Consider the following 25,453-nt stretch of genomic DNA (forward strand, 5'->3'; position numbering starts at 1 on the left):
CAGAGAACATAAATAATTCATATAGGGAGAAGATGTACTGAAACAACAAGTGAAGACTTCTTTATTACACAGAGTTGGTCCACAAAATTTTATATAGAGCTGCTCTCCAAAAGTTCTAAGTTACTTTTGGAGCATATTTACAATAAAAAAAAAAGGCAGCTTAAAGAGTTTCTTCTTTTAATTTTATATAGACTTGCTCTCCAAAAGTTTTAAGTTACTTTTAGAGCATATTTACAATAAATAAAAAAAGCAGCTTAAAGAGTTTCTTCTTTTAAACAATATATACATAGTTGGAGCTTCTGGAGCTACACATCATAGTATTTTTTTTCCCCTCAGATATATCTATAAGATGTGTGATAGTGTACTTGTATTTTGTTTGCTGGTGTCGTATATATTTATATGTCTTGATCTGGGCAGTATATTGTGTAGAACTCGAGACATCAGCAATTGTTTCCAAGTTATCAATTCCTTCTTGACAATGAAACAAGAGCATTAGATAAAATTTGGTATGGTGTGAAAATAGTTATATAAATATGAGAATAATTATTGCATCATAATGTTAGATACCTCGGTGGTGTGTTTCATTAATTCAAGAGCACTGCAGTGAATGAACTTTTCTGCGTTCTCTCCGAAAATTGCTGCAGGTAACACTCCAGAAGTATCTTCACATTCAACCAGAACAAAACACCTGTAACATAAGAATTACCATTATTTTAATATTAAACAATCTAAACATAATACTTATGGAGTAATCTAAAATAGAAGAAAGATGTGAAGTGCAAATTAGATATATTTTTAGTTCATATATACCTAGTTAATATCTAATATCACATATACATGGATATAAATTAAAAATTGAAAAAGAGAAAAAATAAAAATAGCAGAGAAAAGATTGCCAATTAATTTAATTATAGTCAAAATTATTGAGAAGAATTTAATGAAAATCCAAAAATACATTTTGTTAGGTAATTTATTTATATCTAAATAATATTATGTATTTTTATTTATTCATTTTGTTTTTATTTTAATTTAAATAAATAAGGGTGTTTTGAGGATTTTTATTAAAATTTTATGAATAACTTTGAATTAAGTAAAGAGGAGTTATATTTACACCCATAAATGTATGAATACTTTCCATATTTCTAAAAAAAGAAAATTATTACATATTTATCATAAAGTAAAATAACTAAAATGTACATTATTTTTAAATCTTTAATTATATTTATAAAATTTTACACTTAGCACACCCTTATTTCTAATAAAATGAAAACTATAATTTTTTTTTATTTAAATTGAGTTTTTCTAATAATTACTAAAAATTATGTAACAACACAATAATAAAATTGAGTTTAATTTTAAATATATGTACTTTTCTATTTATATATAGAATGGTAGATAATTAATATAAGGTGTATCTCCTCTAAAAGGTTATCTCTTTGGTCCATTTTGACAAATCATAAAAATAGTTAAAACTGAAGAATATAAATTGATATTAGCCAAATAAATTATATACAAAGTACATGTTAATATTAAAAAAAAAATTACTAAATTGAAGAAAGAACAATTTATAATAAACCAATCGAGCAAAAACATATATAGATATTGACAAGTCCCAATTTGACAAAAGGATACTATCTTTAAGTGGAACAAAACTTTTTTTGGCTTCTTGAAATCAACTTTAATAAACTCGGAAAAATTTAACCTCTTTACTTCCTCCTTTATATAACACTTTATATATATATATATATGGTTGTCTTCCACATTCAATAAACACCTTGGTAAAACTTTAATAAAATGCAGATGGAAGAACAAGCATAGGCACATTTTTACAAACATCTTATATGTATAGAAGTTATATGGTCGAGAAGTAAGATAAATGGTTGAAGGTTATATATCATTGTCATGCTTGGTAGACCCCAAATCCCGAAACGCAAAAGCAAGAAGTAAAAAAAGGGAAATGGTATCTTAAAGCCAAATTGCCCAAATAAACATTTCAGTGAAGCATAATCTTCATTACCAAACCAGCTAATAACACTATAATTAACTCTCAATTCAGTAAATTACTCCCAATACCCACAAGTGAAACCCTAAACTTTACAGAAATTCAAATTCAAACAGAGCACCAAAATCAAAATCACTTTACACAGTTCAAGCAAAGAGGGGGGAAAACAAAAACAAAAAAAAAACAAAGTAAAACCACACAACAAGCCAAATAAAACAGCCAAAAACTCTATACAAATATATACATAAATCCAAAATTTGCTTTGATGGCAACTTATATATATATATAAAGATCATGATTACAGGAATTTTTCAAAGGAAAATAATTTTATAAATTAATTAGTATGTAAATGTAAAAGTTGGATTGTAAACATATTTAGTACCGATGGAGTAGTCTAACATAAAAGCACGATACAAATAAAACTCAACATAGAGAGAGAAACACAAAGAGATGGGATGAGGGAGGAATAGACACATTTCTGCAAACATTTTACATGCACAGGAACTAACGCTAAATTATTTGCTAAATTTGGGATCATGAAATAAAATAGAAAACCTTTTGATTTGTGTCTGTATGCAGCTTCAGGGTTATATACTTTATGAATGAAGCAATCTTAGATGAAATCTTAGGGCAAATGCATAAGAAGCATTGAGAAACTATTAGTAAATAAAATTATATTTTCTTAACATATTGAAGTTTGTGTCAGGAGGAAGAGATAAAGAAACTACATGAAGACATCATTATTTCTTGTGAATCTTTTTTCTGAAAAGAAAAGAAGTGTCATAAATGGTGGATACCTGGGTATTGCTTTGCCATCTTTGTTGTTGCAGTGGTCTTTCTCTACAGGTTCGTTGAACTCTTTCTGTGTAGATTTGTGACATTTATCACAAGCCATATACCAAAAATTTTGATTTAAGTTCCTCACGCAAAATTTTCCTTCAATCCAAAACCTATCTTTCTGCAAGGCAAACACAATTATTTATATAATCTTGGATATGGTAATGAAGTGAGAAGTTATACAGACATATTAGATGTATTATTTACCTGTTCTACAAGATTTTTAACAGTAATGATTGGTGTAAGTGCATCACTTGTAGGTATAGTCAAGGTTGATGAAGCTAGAAGGTCTCTAGAAACAAAGTGCTCTAAGTACATGTTATTTTCATCACGCCTCCATTAATGCAGTTTTATTCTTATTCTAACAAGGATATAACAAGGCTTCGAAATCATTTAACTAATTAACTCTTATTGAAGATGGTTACCAGGTGCGTAGTCCAATTGCTTGTGGTAGTTCTAGGTCAATTAGGAGGCGACTTGCAGGTTTTGTGCTGAGTGATGTGTCTGTAAAGATTCACAAAAAGAGTGTTAGTTTTAGTAATTTCAATATGAAGTAGGAAATTAACTTGTATTTTAACTTACTCATATATGAAACAACTTTAAGGTTCTTGGTTGCTAGAACAGGTCTTGCTCCAATTTTGCTTGCAATAATAGCACATTCATTCTCAAACAGCTCATCCCACACAGTCAGCAGTATTTGTGATTTTCTATAAGTATATATATGGTGTAAAGTAAGGCATTGACCAATATAAAAATTAAATGTGAAAAACAAGAAACCTAGGGAGCATTACTTACTCTTCATTCAGTAGAGTCAATTCTCGAACACAACTCACACCAGATGATGTCGGGATATATTTTCGTGGTTGTATGTCGATGACTAAAGCCAGGATATCTGTATAAATATATTAATAAAACAAATCTTATAGTATGAATATTAATAGTATTTATATAAATCTAGTATGACTAAAGGATCAATGAATTTTTTTTACCAACTTCCATTGTGCGAGTTTTATATTGCTCCAAAGCATTGAATGGCACAAAAGAGAAGTTATAAAGTTCCTGTGGTGTATTTATTATTTCTTCATCTTCAACTTCCTTAACAGTAGTGTGCTCGTTGATGATCCACTGATACTTATTATCAACTATCCGATATTGTTGTGGAATGAAATTGACTAAAGCATTTGAGATGTTGTAAGTCTTAAACATAATTATTAACTTTTCATATTTTTGTATATTTTCCTCAAAGATTGTAGCTTGTATCCTTTTTCCCTGTAAAGTTCAATTATAATAAAGTTATACACTAAATGCATTATAATTCATAATAATAAATAAAAAAGTCAAATCTACATAACATACATATTGTTAGTGGAAGTGTAACATGTAATGAATAAAAAGAAACAATAAACAGAAAGAAGTTTCTTTATCACATGTGTACTATCTTTGAGGGGAGGACTTATGGTTGCTTGATTAAATTATGTGAGGAGCATGTTTTATGTAATAATGTATCATTTTTTATGTTTATATGATTACTTAAAATAGCTTAAAGTCATGCTACGTAAATATTCTAACAGTTCTTAGTAAAATTATGTAGAAAGTTGTTTAATGTGAATAAGGGAAAGTCATAAAGACAGATGATACTATGGAAATAATACTTTGAAACACAATTACTTTAAATAGACTACACAGAATGTAGGTGTGCTATTGAAAATAACCTAGAGTTATTATCCCAAAAAATCTTAGTGACTTAGAGCAAAAATAACTAAATGGTTGTTGAAGCTTTTATAATATATATATGTACTATATGATGTACTTGTTTCTTGTATATATTTTATGGTATCTTTATTAAAGAATCACCATAAATAAAAGGTATGTTAAAATATATATATATCATTACTTGTATACTTATAGAATTAAGGATTAATTTGTAAATAAAAGTAAAATACCTCCTTGTCAACAAGCAGAAGGTGTTGAAATATGGAGGAATTATGGCGAGAATTTCTGGGAGGATGCTTCTCAGCTGCTAATACCTTGTAGATCCAATTTTTACTTCGAGGGAATATTTCTTTTATGCTTTTGACTTGCCTCTCCATCTTCCAGATATGCTCAAAGCATAGACATTGAAAATAATTCCTAAGATTAATATAGAGATGGAAAATATAGTACGCATATGTTAAGAATCAATCAATATAATAATATTATACTGTGGAATAATTATTATTATTATTATTATAATAATATTAGCTCATGATTTGAAGTTTATTGTGAATTGCTTAATTGCAGTAAATCATGATAGACAATATTTTTTTTTAGGTTGAAATCACATATATCATGAATGCTCGGGCGAATGAGTATTTTGATTGAATGCGATGTTTTTGCTCTAGATAGAGCAACGTAAAGTTGACCATGGGAGAATACAGGCTCCAGAAGGTATAATCCAACATGCTCTAAACTTTGACCTTGAGCTTTATTTATTGTCATAGCAAAACTTAAGCGAATTGGAAATTGAGTTCTTTTAAAAGGGAACAAGTTTTGTTGATTTTCAATTGGTGTAAATGGAAATTTTGGTAAGAAGGCGCTCTTTCCATAATATTGTCCACTAACTATCTCCACGTCAACTAAATTTGAGCTGAAACGACGACACAATAGTTGTGTACCATTACACAAGCCTTCAGAAGGATTAATATTTCGTAGCAATGTGATTGGACAATTTGGTTTTAGAAGAAGTTGATGAGGGGGAAACCCACTTGGTGTGTAGCTATGTAAAAAATCTTCTTCAAATTTTTGTTCAGTAGAGTCTATGTTTTCATCGTAGCTATAGTATGTAGTTACGTTGCCTGGGAATTGTTGTATCAATAAATTATTTATATGATCAACATATTCATTCTTCGGTGTCAATATTGCTCGATGGATCATCATATGTGTATTGCTTGCACATTCATCTAAATTTGGGAAGATATTATTAATTAAATTTTTTAATGATAAAGTATCATCTTCATATATGCTATCTATCTTAAATTTCTTTCTAGTAAGAAAGATTGTCTTTGGGTCAAATGGATAGATGCTATCTATCTTAAAGGACATAGCTTCTGGTCTGTGCCATTAATTCATGATACTAGCTGGTACTTTCGAAAATTACTGAAGTTAAGGAATGCAGTTGATTATTGTGCTGTTAACTCTTCGGTATTAAGAGGCAAGTTTAAAGCTAAATTCCTTTATCTGTCTCTTACAGCAGCTACAGAGGTTCAATATGCCTCTGCTGTTTGGCATCATCTTTGTGTCCCGAAACATAGATTCATTTCTTGGCAAATGATAAATGATCATCTTCTTACTCGTGATAATCTAGGAAAAATCATGGAGCTTCCTTCGTATCTTTGCCTGGTTTGTGAGTGTTTCAACGAGTCCCACCAGCACCTTTTCTTTGACTGCTCTTTCACTAAGAACCTTCAACAAGCAGTTAGTTCTTGGTCCGGTTTACAGGGCTGGCCTCTTACCATGGTAGCCTGGAAGAGTTGGTGCTCTAATGTTGGTTCAGATCTGAAGAAGCTGGTTTGGAATGCTATTATTTCAGCAGTGATCTACTCGGTCTGGTGTAACAGGAATAGATGTCTGTTTGATCTGTGTTGTAGCTCAGTGTTGGTAGTTAGCTCCTCTATTAAAACTACTATCAAAGCTAGAGTTAAGACTATTACTTGTACCCAGGCTAAGAAAAAAGACAGAGATGTTATTAGCCTTATAAATTCTCTATAACTCTTGCTTCTTGTTGTGTGTTGTAGCTGATTGCTACTGTTAGTCTTGTATTTGGTTTGTGCTAGTTGAATATAAAGTCTTTCTTTTCCTAAAAAAAAAAGTATCATCTTCATATGGAATAATCGTTGATGCAGAAATTTCAATCTTTTCATCATTATTTGTTGGTTCTTCACCATTGCCGACATGAAGTAAAAACTTACAAAAGTTTGGATTTAATCGTGCGAGCATATTTTCTGTTAATTGAATTTTGTGAAGTAAAGGCCATAAATATGATTTCACTAAAGTTGCATCAATAGTTTCTTCTCTTCTGGCTTTTTGAACAACAGGTAATACTTGTCGGAAATCTCCACCAAGCACAACAATTTTACCACCAAATGGTTGAGCAAAATCATTTATATCTTTCACCATTAAGTCCAAAGCTTCTATTGATTGATGATGAGACATTAGAGCTTCATCCCATATTATCAATTTTGTGCATTGTAGTAATTTGGCTAATCCAGATGGTTTGCTAACTGTGCATATAGTATCCTTTTCGCAAGTGAGAGGAATTTTAAATCTTCAGTGTGTAGTGCGACCACCAGGTAATAAAATTGCAGCCACTCCAAAGGATGTTGTCGCCAAAGCAATCATGCCTCACGATCTCACTGTAGCAAGAATAGCTCTATATAAATAAGTTTTCCCAGTTCCCCCAGGTCCATCTATGAAAAAGGTAGCAGATTCTCCAGCAAATACTTTTTGAACAATTATATCATATGCCTCTCTTTGTTTGACATTCAAAGTTTCTGGTAGTAATAAATCCTCTTCAGATATTAATATATTTAATTCTTCGCGTATTTCTTTTAGTTTCATAGCTTCTTCATTGGATGTGATTGTATAATCGACCAAATGGTAAACATTGATATCACTTCCCATTGTTTGAAGCACTGAATGAATATGGTGGAGCACTTGTGATCTTATATGAGATAAAGGTGGATGTGAAGTAGAGTAATCTTCCGACATTGGTTTTTCAAATAGTTCCCATAACTTTTTAGGATTAGTAGGTCTGCAATAAATTAAAATAGTAGCAAACAATCGTCGTAGAGTACAAGGCATTTGGTAAAGATTGGCTTCTTCTAAGCATTGTTCTATGGCATTATCCGACTTCAATAATCCATGTAACATAGTTGACTTGCGAAATGTTGTAACTTGAATGTTGTTGAAAGTTTTGAGATCATCAAAAGAACTTGCTCCTCTTATATGATTTAACAATAATATTAAATAATATCGTTCACCTTCAGTTGGATATGCAGACACTACTCGTCCAATGACAACTCCTTTCTTTCGTGGTGTCCAAATTTTTTGTTGTTGATTCCAAACAAAATTTTCAGGGAACTCTTTATACAAAAGTGTTCGTGCGGCTTCATTGTAGCTGTTCATTCTGAAGAATTCAGTTAGCATAGATCGTGAGAACACATCAGATTGTACTATATGTGAAAGTTTTGTTGATGTGTTAAATGTAACGAGTTGTTTATCTTCGAGATGTAATTGAAGTGAATAAACAGCTGGGTACATTTCATTTAATGTGAAACCATATATTCTCCACATAGCTTCTGGAGCCGAAATCCATCTTGCTGATTGGAAATTATCAATTTCATTAATCATATTCTCATCATTTGAAGATGTAATATTGAAAGTCACACGATCGTGTCCCTTGTAAATATACTTATACAAGTATTTCACAGCTTTTATAGTAGAACATATTTCTACATTCATATGGCAGTCAAATTTTGCAAGTAAAAATGGATTGTATGGAACAACCCAACGATTATCTAAAGTAGTGCCTCTTACTTGAATGTGTTTACCATCATCGCATCGTTTATATCTAGGATATGCATTTTGTGCTTGTGTTGTGACGGAGCAAAAAGATTTAGGATAGCGATTTCTACAGTTTCCTTCTTCGTCATGCAAGCATTCTTTGGGTTTAAAAAACCACAAGGACCATGTATCATATGTTTGACTACCATTGTATACAAATGAGAGTTATGGGTTTCATGTGGTATTTCTGCTGACACAATTTTGTCGAAGTTTTCAGGTCCATAAATTTTTGAGTTGGGTTTTAAAATGATCAATAAATGTGCATGCGGAAGTCCTCTTTTCTGGAATTCAATGACATAGACGTATGCTGCTACTCCTCCAAAAATTTGTCTAATAAATAAATCCTTTTTTAACTCCTCTAACTTTGCCCTAAATATACGAACAACTAAGTCTGGTCGATTTTGAACCTCATCATTAGGGCCTAATTCTTGCTTGATTTCATACCAATTAGGATTACATGTCATTGTGAGGAATATATCTGGTTTTCCAAATCGTTGAACTAATGTCATTGCATCCATATATCTTTTTCTCATGTCTCTAGGTCCTCCAATAAACGATGAAGGTAGAATAATCCTACGACCAACTGTACATCCTCGATTTTCACCATCCTCAATACTGTCAATGATTCCTTGATATAATTCAGCTCGAATCTCTTTTTGCTTATGACGGAAATAATCTAGTCTAGATGTCTCCAACTTAACATACATGTCAACAACATATTGTTGTAGCAACCTTCTTGCTTGCAATAAAATTGACTCCTCCGATGGCCTAATTTGTAACTTGTAGCAATAATATTCTCGACAAGAAACGTTAGTTCGCGTTGTCTTATTTGTACATACTGGAAGACAAAGAGAAAGTATTATATTGGAGATATCATTCAAAATATAACTAATTCATGTCTTTTATGTACCTTGTGCTTCTTTCTGGAGAAGTTCTGTAGGAAGTTCTATGTGGTCTAAATCAAATAATTTAGTGTTCGTGGCATATAGTGTATAAGTATTTTTGCAAGCTCGTTTAATTCCACAATGCCAACCACTTTCTTCATGGGGAAATAATAAAGGATATTGCAAAGGGTCATAACAGCTGAAATAATATTCAACATTGTGTGAATATCCTGAATGGCTTTGAACAATAATATCCCGATTTTTATGCTCACCAGAGGAATGGTCATCAGTCCACATTGCCGCAACTTGAGAAATTGAAGGAGCATTGTAAACTCGTTGATCTATGTGAGTGTTTGATCGAATGAGGATTTTATAGTTATCTAAATTAGACAATTCTCTTAGATTTCTGAAGAAGCGACAGTAAGGGTTGAATGATAATATCTCGATTAATTTTGTCAATATGTACGATTTCATTTTTGATGAATTACACATTCGATGTTGGAGTTCATGCTCTATGTCGTAAAAATAAAGTTGCAAATAGGAAGGGTGATTATCTGATGGCAACAATTCATTTATGAAATGATACACTTGTCCTTGAATTCGAAATGTATGTATTCCTTTATTTCTCTTGCATAACTCTTTATCATATTTAACACCGAAGGATGTAAATGCAAAAGTGTTATTATATGTTCGAATATATTTTCGAAATTCTGCTGACTCATCAGAATCAGATGTAAAAAGAGCATGAAGTTGGCGTGGCACAAGGTTTGACACTAATGATATATCACCAATAGAGCAGCAAAATCCTTTAGCTTCATTGTGAAATATTTTTGCATGACAGTGTATGCAAGGTGATTCCATTGGTAAAAAATGTTGCCTAAAAGGAATATTTATTAATGCAGATGTGGCAGTGATTTCGTCTTGAGCGGAACATGTGGTTGTCTTCCACATTCAATAGAGTTGGTCATCGAGGCGGTGGAAGAAGATCCTAAAATGAATTTGTAGATTTTTAGTGTAGAGTTCTTCGAAATGTTTTCAAAACCAAACTATTGACTAACCGATTTCAAAAGTGTTGGTAGAGTTGGTGCAAATGCCTCAATCCATAGGCATCACAACCTTGTTCTTTTTAATGTAAATCTCCCTTCGTCTCTTATTTATATCATTTTTCTTTTGTGGAGATAAATTTGAATACCAATTTTTCCTTTTCAAACGAGAAGCCATTTGTTTCGTAGTGGCCCCAGTGAAAGTAAGAACTACAAATTGAACAAAACACTGGCCCTGCTCATTTAATGGTGTATTTAAGTAAGTGGTATAGCAAGGCATCGACAATGCATAAATGATATTAAATTTTATTTGTTTGGAATTTGATGGAAGACATGAATAGACTGCTGACACATTTACTGGACAGTGATTTAGTGATGCCAAAACTAATAGTTAAAATATTGTTAAGTTCACTGTTATTAGGGATACCAAGTCAACAATAAAATAGCATCATTTTTCTAAGGACATGTAAAATGCTTTTTCTTGTAGTATGTATGCCAAAATTGACAATATAATTTATTAAGTTAAAAAAGATAAGAATTGAATACATTACCTACTGAAGACCTTTCTGGGCAAGGAAATAAAGTTGTACGTCCTAGTTGTTCAGGATTAATGCTGGTGTAATAAAAGAATAAGAATTGCCATTATTTTAATATTAAACAATCTATCCATAATACTTATGGAGTAATCTAAAATAGAAGAAAGATGTGAAGTACAAATTAGATATATTTTTAGTTCATATATACCTAGTTAATATCTAATATCACATATACATAGATATAAATTAAAAATTGAAAAAGAGAAAAAATAAAAATAGCAGAGAAAAGATTGCCAATTAATTTAATTATAGTCAAAATTATTGAGAAGAATTTAATGAAAATCTAAAAATACATTTTATTAGGTAATTTATTTATATCTAAATAATATTATGTATTTTTATTTATTCATTTTGTTTTTATTTTAATTTAAATAAATAAGGGTGTTTTGAGGATTTTTATTAAAATTTTATGAATAACTTTGAATAATTAAGTAAAGAGGAGTTATATTTACACCCATAAATGTATGAATACTTTCCATATTTATAAAAAAAGAAAATTATTACATATTTATCATAAAGTAAAATAACTAAAATGTACATTATTTTTAAATCTTTAATTATATTTATAAAATTTTACACTTAGCACACCCTTATTTCTAATAAAATGAAAACTATAATTTTTTTTTATTTAAATTGAGTTTTTCTAATAATTACTAAAAATTATGTAACAACACAATAATAAAATTGAGTTTAATTTTACATATATGTACTTTTCTATTTATATATAGAATGGTAGATAATTAATATAGGGTGTATCTACTCTAAAAGGTTATCTCTATGGTCCATTTTGACAAATCATAAAAATAGTTAAAACTGAAGAATATAAATTGATATTAGCCAAATAAATTATATACAAAGTACATGTTAATATTTTAAAAAAATTACTAAATTGAAGAAAGAACAATTTATAATAAACCAATCGAGCAAATACATATATAGATATTGACAAGTCCCAATTTGACAAAAGGATACTATCTTTAAGTGGAACAAAACTTTTTCTGGCTTCTTGAAATCAACTTTAATAAACTCTGAAAAATTTAACCTCTTCACTTCCTCCTTTATATAACACTTTATATATATATATATAGTTGTCTTCCACATTCAATAAACACCTTGGTAAAACTTTAATAAAATGCAAATAGAAGAACAAGTACAGGCACATTTTTACAAACACCTTATATGCATAGAAGTTATATGGTCAAGAAGTAAGATAAATGGTTGAAGGTTATATATCATTATAGGTTATATATCATTATCATGCTTGGTAGACCCCAAATCCTGAAACGCAAAAGCAAGAAGTAAAAAAAGGGAAATGGTATCTTAAAGCCAAACTGCCTAAATAAACATTTCAGTCAGGCATAATCTTCATTACCAAACCGGCTAATAACCCTATAACTAACTCTCAATTCAGTAAATTACCCCCAATACCCACAAGTGAAACCCTAAACCTCACCGAAATTCAAATTCAAACAGAGCACCAAAATCAAAATCACTTTCCACAGTTCAAGCAAAGAGGGGGGAAAACAAAAACAAAAAAAACAAAGTAAAACCACACAACAAGCCAAATAAAACAGCCAAAAACTCTATACAAATATATACATAAATCCAAAATTTGCTTTGATGGCAACTTATATATATATATATAAAGATCATGATTACAGGAATTTTTCAAAGGAAAATAATTTTATAAATTAATTAGTATGTAAATGTAAAAATTGGATTGTAAACATATTTAGTACTGACAGAGTAGTCTAACATAAAAGCACGATACAAATAAAACTCAACATAGAGAGAGAAACATAAAGAGATGGGATGAGGGAGGAATAGACACATTTCTGCAAACATTTTACATGCACAGGAACTAACGCTAAATTATTTGCTAAATTTGGGATCATGAAATAAAATAGAAAACCTTTTGATTTGTGTCTGTATGCAACGTCAGGGTTCTCCTAGCTCAACAAGTTAATTTTTTGTGCATATATTTATTGAATATCAATTACCACCGCCCTAAAAGTTACCGACATAAAATGATAGCTAAATTGTTTTTTCATCTTCTAGAATAGTATACCACATGAAAGAGAAACAGTAGTCAACGTATGAATCACAATTTTTTTTTAGATAATGATAAAAAGGATGAGGTGGCAAGAGAAAGAGATATAAGGAGCAACAAATTAAGCAGAAGAAAAAAAATACTCCAAAAAATAACTTTTTTTTACGTTAAAAATGGTTTTGTAAATGGTTATTATGCCAAAATGGTTTTATAAATTTAGAAATTAAATAGTAAACACAATACTTATGGAGTAATCTAAAATAGAAGAAAGATGTGAAGAAAACATAAACATAGGCAGAGTCAAAGTCAAAGTCAGAGAGAAACATATGTACATATATATTGAGAACTAAAAAAGATGTTGCAGACGTTATTATGCCAAAATGCTTTTATAAATTTAGAAGTTAAATAGTAAACATAATACTTATGGAGTAATCTAAAATAGAAGAAAGATGTGAAGAAAACATAGGCAGATGCAAGAGTAAACATACACATTTTTACAAACACCTCATATGCATATAAGTTATATGGTGGAGAAGCAAGTTGTAAAGGAAACATAAACATATCCATAGTTAGAGAGAAGCATAAAATGCGGATGCAAGAATAAGCACAGGCACATTTTTAAATTGAAATAAGGAAAATTTCTTCAAGACACGTGATCATGCTTGATACACCCCAAATCCCGAAATGAAAAAGCAAACCGGCTAATAACACCATAACCAACTCTCAATTCAGTAAATTACTCCCAATACCCACAAGTAAAACCCTAAACCTCACCGAAATTCAAACTCAAACAGAGCACCAAAATCAAAATCACTTTCCACAGTTCAAGCAAAGGGGGAGGAAAACAAAAACAAAACAAAAAAAACAGAGTACACCCACACAGCAAGGCAAGGCAAATAAAATAGCAGAGGAAAAAACTCTACTTACCCGCATCGATCACAGAGGTCAGCTAACTCTCCGGTGCGGCGGCGCCATCCCTTTCTGGAGCGTTCCGGTTTCACTTCCTTACGCTCAGAATTGTAGTAGACCTTGGGAGCCGGCCACGAATACCAGGCAGTCGGCATCAAAGCTCGTACAACTCTCACTCAAGTCTCTAGAAAAATAAAAAACAAAACAAAACCCCCTTACATAAAACCCTAGAAATCCAGCACCACCATCAGAGAGTTCCTTAAAGAGCCGAAACCAGAATATGGTCTTCACAACCTGATCTGTACTGCTGCACAAAGCTGGAGAGAGAGAGAGAAATAGAAGGGGAAAATGGTGTAAACCAAATGTCTGGATGGGTAACGTGAGGAGAGAGAAAGAGTAATATCACACAAAGCTGAGGAGAACCTTATGCTAATTGTTGCCACTTTTTTGACACTTTTAACCTTATGCTAATTTATATTTACTTTGTCTTGTTTTCATAAAAAGTATAATTTCTATATTGGATTTGGGTATTTAAGTAATATCACACATTTTTGTTTTGGGCTGTTCCATTTTTTTTTTCCGAATCTGTTTCCATCTATTCACAACACTCCAAAACAAAAAGTATACTTTAACAAAAAGTACATTGTATTTGTTATCATTATTTACTTTTGTTATCATGAAATATATTTTTTTAGACAAAAAGTATGCAATTTTGTCTGACAAGAGAACTGACAAGAGATCAGATGATGATGTATCTATATATACTGAAATAAGGATGGGCAAAACACTTTCCAAAAAAAAAAAATTAGGTAAGTCCAAAACCTGTTGACGCCATTTTTCGTCAACAGTGAAAGGGAGAGCACGCAAACAATAACTGATAATGGCCGATTAAAATATGACAATACAAACACACGATTTTTACGTGGTTCAGCAGTTAAATCTGCCTAGTCCACGAGTCTCTGTTATTAAGCTCAAGATTATCTCTGAAAATTCTTAAGCATGAATTCTTTAGAGTTTTCTCTCAAGGTTCAGAATTTCGGTCCTTTACAATGGTGCATGACCTCTCTATTTATAGAGAAGGATGCAGAATACTATCCCACATATTTTGGGTAGTTACTCTTTTTGTATAAATAAAATATATGGCTTTAAATGCCTATAATCAGATATAAAAGGAAACGTCCCCTGAAGACCAGGGGACGTATAACTGTCCAAATAATATCCCACAATTCTAGGGGATTTACAGTAATAAATGGGAATTACATCTCATATGGACAACACTTATAGATATTCAAGGTTTTTATCATATATCTCCAAGGCCTTAGCTTCCCAGGTTTCTCGTCATCTTTCGAACTAGAGACATCTCCCGAGGTCACATGGCTTTCGAGATTGTATGTGCGTCGAGCTCGGGACCCCTGATCCGAGGTCATCCCTGAGGATGGATACGTCTCCGGAGCTACCTCTCGAGATCATGAACACTTCGAGGTCGTCTATGTTTTGCAGGCTCGATATTTAGTCCTAGAGGATACTCTAAACCTTACGAGTCCAATTGCTGCGAACCCAGCTTTCGAGGTCACATTTAATATGGCTCGAAAACTGGGTACAACATTTTGCCCCCTCAAAAGTATTTGTTCGAATCCTAAGAGAAGGAAACTTTTGAACTACTTTCCTCGGGAACCATACCGTCATACGCTTTTTGAAAATGGACACGCGTCAGCCAGGTATTGTTCATTTTTGGTACTTGAGCACCTTGGAAACATGCCCACGATCATCCGTCTGCCACCTTTTCAGCGCCATCTTGTCATTGATCCCCATCCGTTGGATCTAGCAAGGATTTCATTCAACGCCCCGGATTAATCCCCTTTTTTCCATCTATATATACGAGAACCCACTCTTCATCTTCTTTTTTATCTTCGTTCACCAAAAGCAAGAAAAGAAGAAAAAATGAAACCAGAGACCATCCTATAAAGTTTCCATTCTGTGCATGTTTTCTCAGCCAAAGAAACAAAGAAACCCTAGTTTGTTCGATTCCGTGAGTTCTTATTTGCAACCTCTCCTTCAGTCAACGATCTCTCTGCAATCGCCATTATTGTGTAAGTATGCAATCTTTGTTTTCCATTTTGTTAGTTTTTGTTCATGCTGTTCTTGCTGTGTCTCTGTACGTACTAGTTTACATCCTTAGCATAATATGATAGGAGATTTCTATCCGATAGGATCTTGTGCTTCTTTAGGTTCTCAACACAGAATTTACATCACTGGTTCATACCCAGTTTTGATGTTTGAACAAGATTCCCGTTTTCTAGGTTTTAAAATTTTAAGAGACGTTTCTTGTACACCAAGATTTCGGGTAAAAAACATTAGCCTTGACAAATGCACGAAACCCAAGGCCGCCTTTTCTGGTTAACCGCCACTCTTTTTTCCCTTGATTTTCGGGATTTTCAAAAAAAAATTATCCACTATCCTTCCTTTCTCGTGGAACGCACGTCCTAACTCTTTAATAAGGGCCTTAATATGTAGCTTGTTTTGTTCCTAAATCTCGAGCTCGTAACTTCGAGCTCGCAACTCTTGCATGCATGGCCCTCACCATTTTTTCTTTCTCGCTAGATGTCACAGAATCTGGAAAGACGGTGGGGGTCGTTGCTGGCAATCCCTTACGAGCCAAAATCCCCGAGCCCAGAATCGTTGTTCGCCCGGAATCAATGTCGGATAAGGGAGTACGAGCTTGCGCGCGAGCAGGAGGATATTCGAGCTCATTACTGTCGCCAGATAGACGAGGTCATAGAGGGGAAGAGGAGAGTTCTTCGGGAGGCCCTCTATCCGAAACCCAATTCAGGACCTAGGCCGATTCCCCTCGACCCTGCACTAAGGGTCACTGTCGCATACCATCCAGCAGAGCTCCAATTTTCACTAATGGGGGAACCTTCTTCCTCGCAGCCAAGGAGAGAAATTTTTGAAGCCGAGCACAACTAGTCAGATAACTGAAATCCTAGCTTTCCATGGCCTCAGCTTATCAGGCTCTTTAAAGTGCTCCGGTCGACCATGAACGAAGCTGCTTCGCCCCTAGGGGCCGCGACGCCAATGTGAAATACGCGGCATGGAGCCAGGAACACATGAGGGCGGGAGCACTGTTGCCCTTGAAGTCTTTTTTCAAAGACTTCACGGATTTCGTTGGGTTGGCTCCGTTCCAACTCAACACCAATTCTTACAGGGTGCTGTCTGCCCTGAGGTCCTTATACCACGAGATGGGGTGGAAAGGACCTTCGTCTAAAGAGATTTTGTATCTCTTTTGTCTGAAAAGTAACCCCTCCCGAGCTTGGGGAGGGGATGGCTTTTATTATCTCTCGAGCTATCCCAAGGAGAAGAAGGTCTTTGAAGATCTTCCCAATCATCCGCCTGACTTCAAAAGGGCCTTCTTCTGGACAGACGGTCTGTCCCCGTCTCGATGCTATTCGTTCAGGCAGATTCGTAAGTATTCTCGTTATCTATATTTCTGTGCTCGAAACATTAGCTCTTAAATCCATACTTAGCTGAAATGTGTCTTGCCCTTCAGCCAATTTTCAGCGTCCCACTCCTGACGATACAATGAAGGGGCACAGAGAGACCCTGCTTCAACTCCCCCATGGAAGGAGGTCTCTCTTATACCTTTTACACGAGGATAGACTCTGAAAGTGCGGACTTTTGGGGGAGGGCCAGTCCACCTTTGACTGGTCCAATAAAAAATATGAACACTTGGAGGAGGTGCCCCTGCCCACAGGCGCCCTTCCTCCGAGGAGAGAAACGAGGCCGCCACTTCCAGTTCGCCCAAGGAGTCCGCTGTCAGGGAATGAGGCTAATGATGAAGCCTCGAGCTCAGATTCGGATGAAGGTAAAGCCCTCCCTACCTCGAGAATGTGGTCCCCCACCTTACTGAAACATAAGCCCAATAGGTTAGTCTCATGCCCACAGGATAGATACCACTTCTACATATGGAGTTGGGTAGATGACTGTGTCCATAGGTTTGATAGTGGGCTCGGGAAATATGACACCATGTATACCACGGATGAGGTGTGGAACGAGATAGCTGTTCAGTACGGGACCAACGATTATAGGGACCTTTCGAGGTTATCACCCACATATAGGGAAGGCACTCCCCCCGCCTCCTCTAAAGACGGGGGAATTTCATGGTTCCCAAGCTCGAGCTCGGGGGAGAGTTCCAGTTAGGTTTCTTCTATCATCACTTTATATGTCTGTGATACTGAAACAATTTGTATGCTTCTCTTTTACTAATTCACTCTGTGTTGTGACTTGTGCAGGCAAGATGGACTCCGACCTCGACAACCTCATCGAAAGTGCAGGCGCCAAGAGGAGTAAGCGCCCCAGAGCGGGGTCGCTGAAGATCGACCAGCCGGGCAAGGGCCCCAAGAGGTCCAATAAAACACCTCCCCTTCCTCCGCCGATTTTGAGCTCCATCGCTGCGGCGACTTCCCAGGCCGGCGCTTCCACAAAGGCGCCGTCCTCGCAGGTCGTCGCCTCTGCAGTGGCGCCGACTTCGCTGGTCGGTCCTTCCGTTATGGTTGAGTCCCAACCTCCTGTGGTGGTTCAGTCATCCTTAGGTCCGCCTTCTAGAAAGCCTCCTGCTTCTCGAGCTCAGAAGCTATCAATTTCCACCCACATGGATGCATATGTGGTTGACAATGCCGCTGGGTCCCATGGATCTACGCTGGTCTCGGATGTTATGTCCCGGATCGGCCAGAGCTTTGGCAGTCTCGAAGCTCCCCAATGGCGATGCTTAAATGATACCCAAGACTGCACTGTTCTCTATGAGAAGAGTATCGAGCTCGCTGCCGCGGTAAGTATCCTTCTATAGTCCTTCCTTTTTTATTATAATCACACTGACCTGGAGCTAATGATGGTTTCTTCCTTTGTCAGTCTCTTGCCTTTACTGCCCAGCTCAACTATAAGTTGAACAACGAGATCCACTCGAGCAAGTCTCATGCTCAAGAGGCGAAGGATCTCCACCTCAAAGCAAGCGATGATCTGAAGGCGGAAAATGCAAAGCTTGAGGTAGGAGCTAAGGAACGTGAGGGTATGGCCACCGAGCTCGGGAAGCTGAAAGCTGAGCTCGAGGAGCATAAGAAGGAGATCGTCCAGCTCCAGGAGACCAACAACAAGCTTGAAGAGGAAAAGGCTGCCACCTTTGACATCATGGAGGATGAAAAAGCTCGTCTCCTTGTTGAGTACAAAGAGAAGAAGGATCAAGTGGTTGACTCGGCCATGTACCGAATGTGGGCCTACAATGAAGATCTGGACACCAGCTTCTTAGGTCCTCATGAGGCGACACTTCTTGACAGGTGGAATGCTCGGCTCGAGAAGGAGGAGGCTGATCAGCTCGAGAAGGAAAAGGCTGCTCGGGATGCCGTTTCGGAGGGAGCCCAGGAGGACAGCCATGCTATTCGTTCTGAGGAATCCGGCGCTGCAAATGCCGAGAAGGCCAAGGAGACTCCTCTCCCTTAAATCTGATCTTGGGGAAACCATCTATTGGGGCTGCGTCCCCTTATTTTTGTAATTATTTTAATTTATGCCCTCGGGACTGATACAATTTCTTTAAATATTACTTATATATGCTTTACATTTCTTGGCTCGAAATATTTTGCACATTTTTTATGGATGAATCATTTATGTTTATTTATTCATACAAACATATTGTGGATTTAGGTTAGAAGCTCAATGCATTCATGCACAGTTTGTTCAAATTATCCGCTTCTGACCTCGTTATTTTTCAAAGTCGGGTATTACTTTAACCATGAACCCAAAAGTACTTATATGGTATGTAATATGAATGATTTGGTTATATCTTTTTTGCTTAGTCACTTTTCCTCATCCTCAGTTTTTGCTCCAAGGTTAAGAGTTCGAAACTATTTTTCTTTAAGATATTCCGGCCTCGATCTCGACTTATTTCGAAATAGGTTTAGGTTCCTACTTATCATCGATTAGTTTTTTGGCTGGTTTGTTCCAAACCTGTTAAGTTTGCACATCTGGTTAACTCCAAACGTTTTCGGTTTTTGATAATTCAGTTATGTCTGAACTATCTAAGCTCGCGTATTTGGTTATATCCAAATACTTTATATGTTTTTGATAATTCGGTTGTGTCTGAACTATCTAAGCTCGCGTATTTGGTTATATCCAAATACTTTATATGTTTTTGATAATTCGGTTGTGTCCGAACTATCTAAGCTCGCGTATTTGGTTATATCCAAATACTTTATATGTTTTTGATAATTCGATTGTGTCCGAACTATCTAAGCTCACGTATTTGGTTATATCCAAATACTTTATATGTTTTTGCATATGTTATTTTATTTTTTAAGCTGATGGTATATGTACCAATGATGCCCCCTTAATATCCTATGAGTGTGACCATAGGTTATTAAATTAAGAGAGATTACAAAAAGAAAAAGAAATAACATGTTTGAACGAAATGGATCTTTTATTTGATGAAATTCAAAAACAAACGAGCTAATACAAATAGAAATTCATGGTTACAGGCAACACTTTTCCTACACTGCTGATATTTGAACAAAGTAGTTGCACATGCTTTCAGGTCGCGGAGGGAGAGTCCCATCTTCTCGAGGGTTGCTTTATAAAGGATGTTGACTGAGCTCCCATTATCTATGAGAACTCGATGGACCCTTTTATTGGCCAACTGAAGAGTAATGACCAACGGATCATGATGAGGGAACTGGACATGGGAGGCGTCCTCCTCGGTGAAGGTTATTGGTTGTGTTTCAATCCTCTGGCTTTTTGGTGCCCTAGGTTCGGGTTCATAAGGAGACCCGTCCCCTGTCTTTAACTCGTTAACATATCTCTTTTGGGCATTCCTGCCTCCTCCTGCGAGATGGTTATTACATCCTCTCCATCAATCGGCGGGGGCCTGTCTTCTTCCCGAGCTCGGGAGTTGTTGTTTTGTGTCGTCGGAGGCGCGGCTACTCTCTGGCCCGCGGCCGTCTGTCCAGTACTCTGGTTTTTGACATACTGCCGGAAGTAACCTCTCGAGATCAACCCTTCGATCTCGTCCTTCAATTGTCGACATTCATCAGTTGTATGCCCGGTGTCTCTGTGGAACCGGCAATACTTACTGGAATCCCTCTTGGATTTTTGATTTCTCATTGGGTTCGGACGCCTAAAGGGGACCTGGTTTTCATTAGCCAGGTATATGTTCTCCCGAGACTCATTGAGCTCGGTGTATACTCTATACACGGAGAAATACCTCTCCCCTTTCTTTTTCTTTCCTCCCTCAGCTTCGGGGTTACTTCCTTCATTCTTTTTCCTCTTGGATGGGTTCTCCGTGGCAGGCTTCGGTGCTGCTGGGTCCGCCGAGGTTGAGGCAGAGTTGATGTTTATCGTTGTAGTTTCGGACTGGGAGGTCGCTTTGAGCGTCGACCTCGCCTCCTCTACATTGACAAACCTCTGCGCTCATCTGTTAAACTCGGTTATTGACCTTACCGGTTTCCCTTGCATGTCGTCCCAAAGGGCACTTCCCAGTAATACACCAGCTCGGATAGCCATTAGGTGCCCACTGTCATCCACGTCCCAAGCTCGGGCTACTTCCAGATTAAATCTCGTTAGGTAACTTTTTAGTGTTTCGCCCGGCTGTTGTCGGACGTTAGTTAAGGTGGATGCCTCTAGTCTGACCCCCATCATCGCTCTGAACTGCATCTTAAAGTCTTTAGACAGCTGCTCCCACGAGGTTATTGAGTGTCTCTTATATTTTTCGAACCAACTTTTGGCAGGTCCTGCCAATGATGTTGGAAACAACATACACCTGAGCTCGTAACCCACGTTACTGGCCCTCATGATAGTGTTGAACGTGCTCAGGTGACTACACGGGTCGGTCTTTCCTTCAAACGCAGGGACGTGAGGAATCCGAAACCCTTGAGGAAATTGAGTGTTGGAAATATGGGGAGCAAACGGCTCGAGCTCCTCATCAGAGTCCTCATATCGACCATTTCCTCGTTCATTCTTTAAAAGCCTAAAGGCTCTTTCGAGCTGATCGATTCTTTCTTGGACTGGGTCAGTAGGAAGTGCTGTTTGGAATTGATTGTCATTGATCGTGATTCCAGGCTCGCGTCTCCGCAAGGGATCTCTACGCTTATTCAAGCGATCCCTCAGGTCTGGATTTGTTTGATCTCCATTACCCCGACTCTGGTTCAGGTGATTTCATAGGTCGGGTCGATTCTTGCGGCTTCTAGTGTTATTACGACCTCGGTCATGTTTACTAACGGACCTAGTCTCTCCGGACTCATCACTGGTGAAACTCATTGCTCGGTTATTCCATGATGGATTCTTCCTATGTCGCCTCGTCTCCGTCGTGCGAGATCGAGACGTTTGACTTTTCTCAGATGGAGCGCCTCTCCGCTCCTGGAAAGTCTCCTTGGTTCCTTGTATTTCCCCCGCACGCCCTTCATCCTGATCTCGAACTGGTTGAGCGTTCCTGTGGGGTGGCGAAGGATATCTTATGGGTGACGGAAGGAATCGTATAGGCGACGGTGGCTGCCACCCTTGTCGCGGCCTAGAGGGTCCAGAATTTGCCCGAGACGGGTCAGTCGCATTTGGTGCGCTCCCAGGCACCTGAGTCCGAGCCTCTGCAGGGGTTCGGTTATTCTTAGCCGGGGCCCGAGCTCGAGTATTCCTCTGGGGCCTAGGTGGAGTGGATGGCTCTGCTGGTGCCGGAGGTTGAGTCGGCCTCCTTGTGGCAGCATCCTTTCGTGGACGCCCGCGGGGCCTCCGGGGAGGAACATGCACGTCCCTTGGAGGAGGGACTTAGTTTTCGCGTGGAGGCGGGGGCTGAGCCACCTGCGCCTCTGCGGCTATCCTTGTCAACTCCTCATTCCGTTTGTTGGCCTCTGCCAACAGCTGCTTCAGTTGCCGGTTTTCAAGTTCCACAATAGGAACGTACCACTCCGGATTGTAGTACATATCCTCATCCCTTGGTGGAGGGGGTGGTCCCCGGGAATCAGAAGACCCACTTCTCTCCTCAACATCCGGGTTCTCCATTGGTTGTTTTCCAGGACGTCTTGGGTAACTTTCCTCAGGTGTGTTCTGATTGTTTGTGGCCATGACTTTTTTAGGGATCAATGCTTGAGGCTCTTAATGAAAGCACCAAACTGTTGACGTCGTTTTTCATCAACAGTGAAAGGGAGAGCACGCAAACAATAACTGATAATGGACGATTAAAATATGACAATACAAACACACGATTTTTACGTGGTTCAGCAGTTAAATCTGCCTAGTCCACGAGTCTCTGTTATTAAGCTCAAGATTATCTCTGAAAATTCTTAAGCATGAATTCTTCAGAGTTTTCTCTCAAGGTTCAGAATTTCGGTCCTTTACAATGGTGCATGACCTCTCTATTTATAGAGAAGGATGCAGAATACTATCCCACATATTTTGGGTAGTTACTCTTTTTGTATAAATAAAATAAATGGCTTTAAATGCCTATAATCAGATATAAAAGGAAACGTCCCCTGAAGACCAGGGGACGTATAACTGTCCAAATAATATCCCACGATTCTAGGGGATTTACAGTAATAAATGGGAATTACATCTCATATGGACAAAACTTATAGATATTCAAGGTTTTTATCATATATCTCCAAGGCCTTAGCTTCCCAGGTTTCTCGTCATCTTTCGAACTAGAGACATCTCCCGAGGTCACATGGCTTTCGAGATTGTATGTGCGTCGAGCTCGGGACCCCTGATCCGAGGTCATCCCTGAGGATGGATACGTCTCCGGAGCTACCTCTCGAGATCATGAACACTTTGAGGTCACCATATTCGAGGTCGTCTATGTTTTGCAGGCTCGATATTTAGTCCAGGAGGATACTCTAAACCTTACGAGTCCAATTGCTGCGAACCCAACTTTCGAGGACACATTTAATATGGCTCGAAAACTGGGTACAACAAAAACAAAAACGGCAAAACTACCTAAATAACCTTATTTAAATGAAGAATTAGATGTTTTTTGATTAAACAGTAAAAGTAATATATAAAATAATTTAGGGATGAAAATGGAAAAAAAGATGGACCAAGAGCTGCTTATGCGCTCTTTTACTAATAGTATTGATATAGCTCCGTCCCTGATAATAGTTAATAAACCTTGTCTTGGGCGTTTATTAAGACGATATGTTTTATTTTTATGTCACGCATAATTCGACCTAATAAATTATATCATCTGATGTTATTATATCTATTTAAAATAGAGTGAAATTTTACCCTTTTTTAGGATAATTGCACAACGTAAATATACTAAATTATTGTGCCTTCTTGAGAAATAGACAGACTAATTAAGATTCCTTAATTACCTCCCGGTATATAGTTTCATCATATAATTACGTACCTAGTTAATTAAACACGTCTAACATGTTAATTTAAACTAATTACATTCAATTTCAATGACTATGAGGCTTTCCAAACAAACTCATACTTGTGTCATTTTATTTTATTAACACATTTCATATTCAGTGTAAGTTGTGGTTAGATATTGTTAACTACATCAGTTATATTAGTTAAAAATTAAAAAGTAAATAAACAGAGAAAATCCAGTTCTATTGACAGTGACAGTGACAGTGACACATGCATTATTGAACTGTTAACTGTTAAATTGGAAATTTTTAAACTTGTTTTTTACTAGGTAATATTAAAAGGGAAATTTGACTTTTAATGCAGTAAGTGAAACTGTAACAACCCTAAATTCGCTAGTGAAGCTTAAGGGTCTTGATTAGCGTGCCGGGAGGACATAGTTGGATTAAATATGGTTTGCATGAATATATTGATTTAAATGCATAATTATATGATTAATAATGCTTGTATGATTATATTGTATTAATGTGATATGTATATATGGTAATTGTGAGAACCACATTATTATGTGGGTAGGTCTGCAGAGCACGACTCGAGGCGATCCTAGGGCTAGATAGCGGGGAAAGAGTCACAACAGGGCTTAACAGTTGACTTTGGATAAGTCAGGGGTATTTTAGATATCGGGTAGTTATTTAGACTATCGGGTTATGAAAATAAATATATGGAGATATATTTGAGGTTAGGAAGTCTAGGCGGGAATATTGGGGAATTTTACCATTTCGCCCTCGGGGACATTTCCGGCACCCTGAGCCTCGGGATTGACTCAATGGGATAAGAATAAACTGAAGCTTTAGGAAAACAGTAGACAAAAAATTAAACTGACCTTTATTCTCAGCCTTGACTCTCTATTCTCTCTCATGGAAAACACAAGGAAAAAAAAACACTGAAAACTTAGGGGAATTCAGCTGGGAACTCAGAGGAATTCAGGAGTGATTTAGAGGCTTAGCTCAAGAATCAATCAAGAACCTAATAAGGACTAAGGTAAGCACTGAATTTCCTTTTCTGTGGTTAGAAATTCTGGGTTTTGGCTAGGTATTGAGGTAATTGTGGTCTTGATGTTTAAGGGCAGAATTAAGGAGGAAAGCTTGGGAATTAGCTTGGTTTTGGCCTGGAGAAGTGGTTCAGCAGAAGAGGCA

At 36.5% G+C, this 25,453-nt stretch overlaps 3 protein-coding genes across 3 annotated transcripts; 1 reads left to right on the forward strand and 2 right to left on the reverse strand.

The window, feature by feature from the left end:
* Window positions 1–543: 543 nt before the first annotated feature.
* LOC133806705 (replication protein A 70 kDa DNA-binding subunit B-like) lies at window positions 544–4,929 on the reverse strand. Its single transcript, XM_062244797.1, has 8 exons — window positions 4,783–4,929; window positions 3,829–4,108; window positions 3,635–3,731; window positions 3,422–3,546; window positions 3,265–3,343; window positions 3,047–3,173; window positions 2,800–2,960; window positions 544–688 (listed from the first exon to the last, which is right to left on the reverse strand). The coding sequence occupies exons 1-8, from the start codon at window positions 4,927–4,929 to the stop codon at window positions 544–546; spliced, it is 1,161 nt and encodes a 386-aa protein (XP_062100781.1).
* Window positions 4,930–5,242: 313 nt separating this feature from the next.
* Window positions 5,243–6,629, forward strand: LOC133806706 (uncharacterized). The gene is made up of 3 exons (XM_062244798.1): window positions 5,243–5,266; window positions 5,981–6,530; window positions 6,613–6,629. The coding sequence occupies exons 1-3, from the start codon at window positions 5,243–5,245 to the stop codon at window positions 6,627–6,629; spliced, it is 591 nt and encodes a 196-aa protein (XP_062100782.1).
* LOC133806707 (uncharacterized) lies at window positions 6,626–10,185 on the reverse strand. The gene is made up of 4 exons (XM_062244799.1): window positions 9,351–10,185; window positions 8,885–9,278; window positions 7,232–8,582; window positions 6,626–7,114 (listed from the first exon to the last, which is right to left on the reverse strand). The coding sequence occupies exons 1-4, from the start codon at window positions 10,183–10,185 to the stop codon at window positions 6,626–6,628; spliced, it is 3,069 nt and encodes a 1,022-aa protein (XP_062100783.1).
* Window positions 10,186–25,453: the final 15,268 nt, after the last annotated feature.

Source organism: Humulus lupulus, chromosome X (genome assembly GCF_963169125.1).
Source record: "Humulus lupulus chromosome X, drHumLupu1.1, whole genome shotgun sequence".
Lineage (NCBI taxonomy): Eukaryota > Viridiplantae > Streptophyta > Magnoliopsida > Rosales > Cannabaceae > Humulus > Humulus lupulus.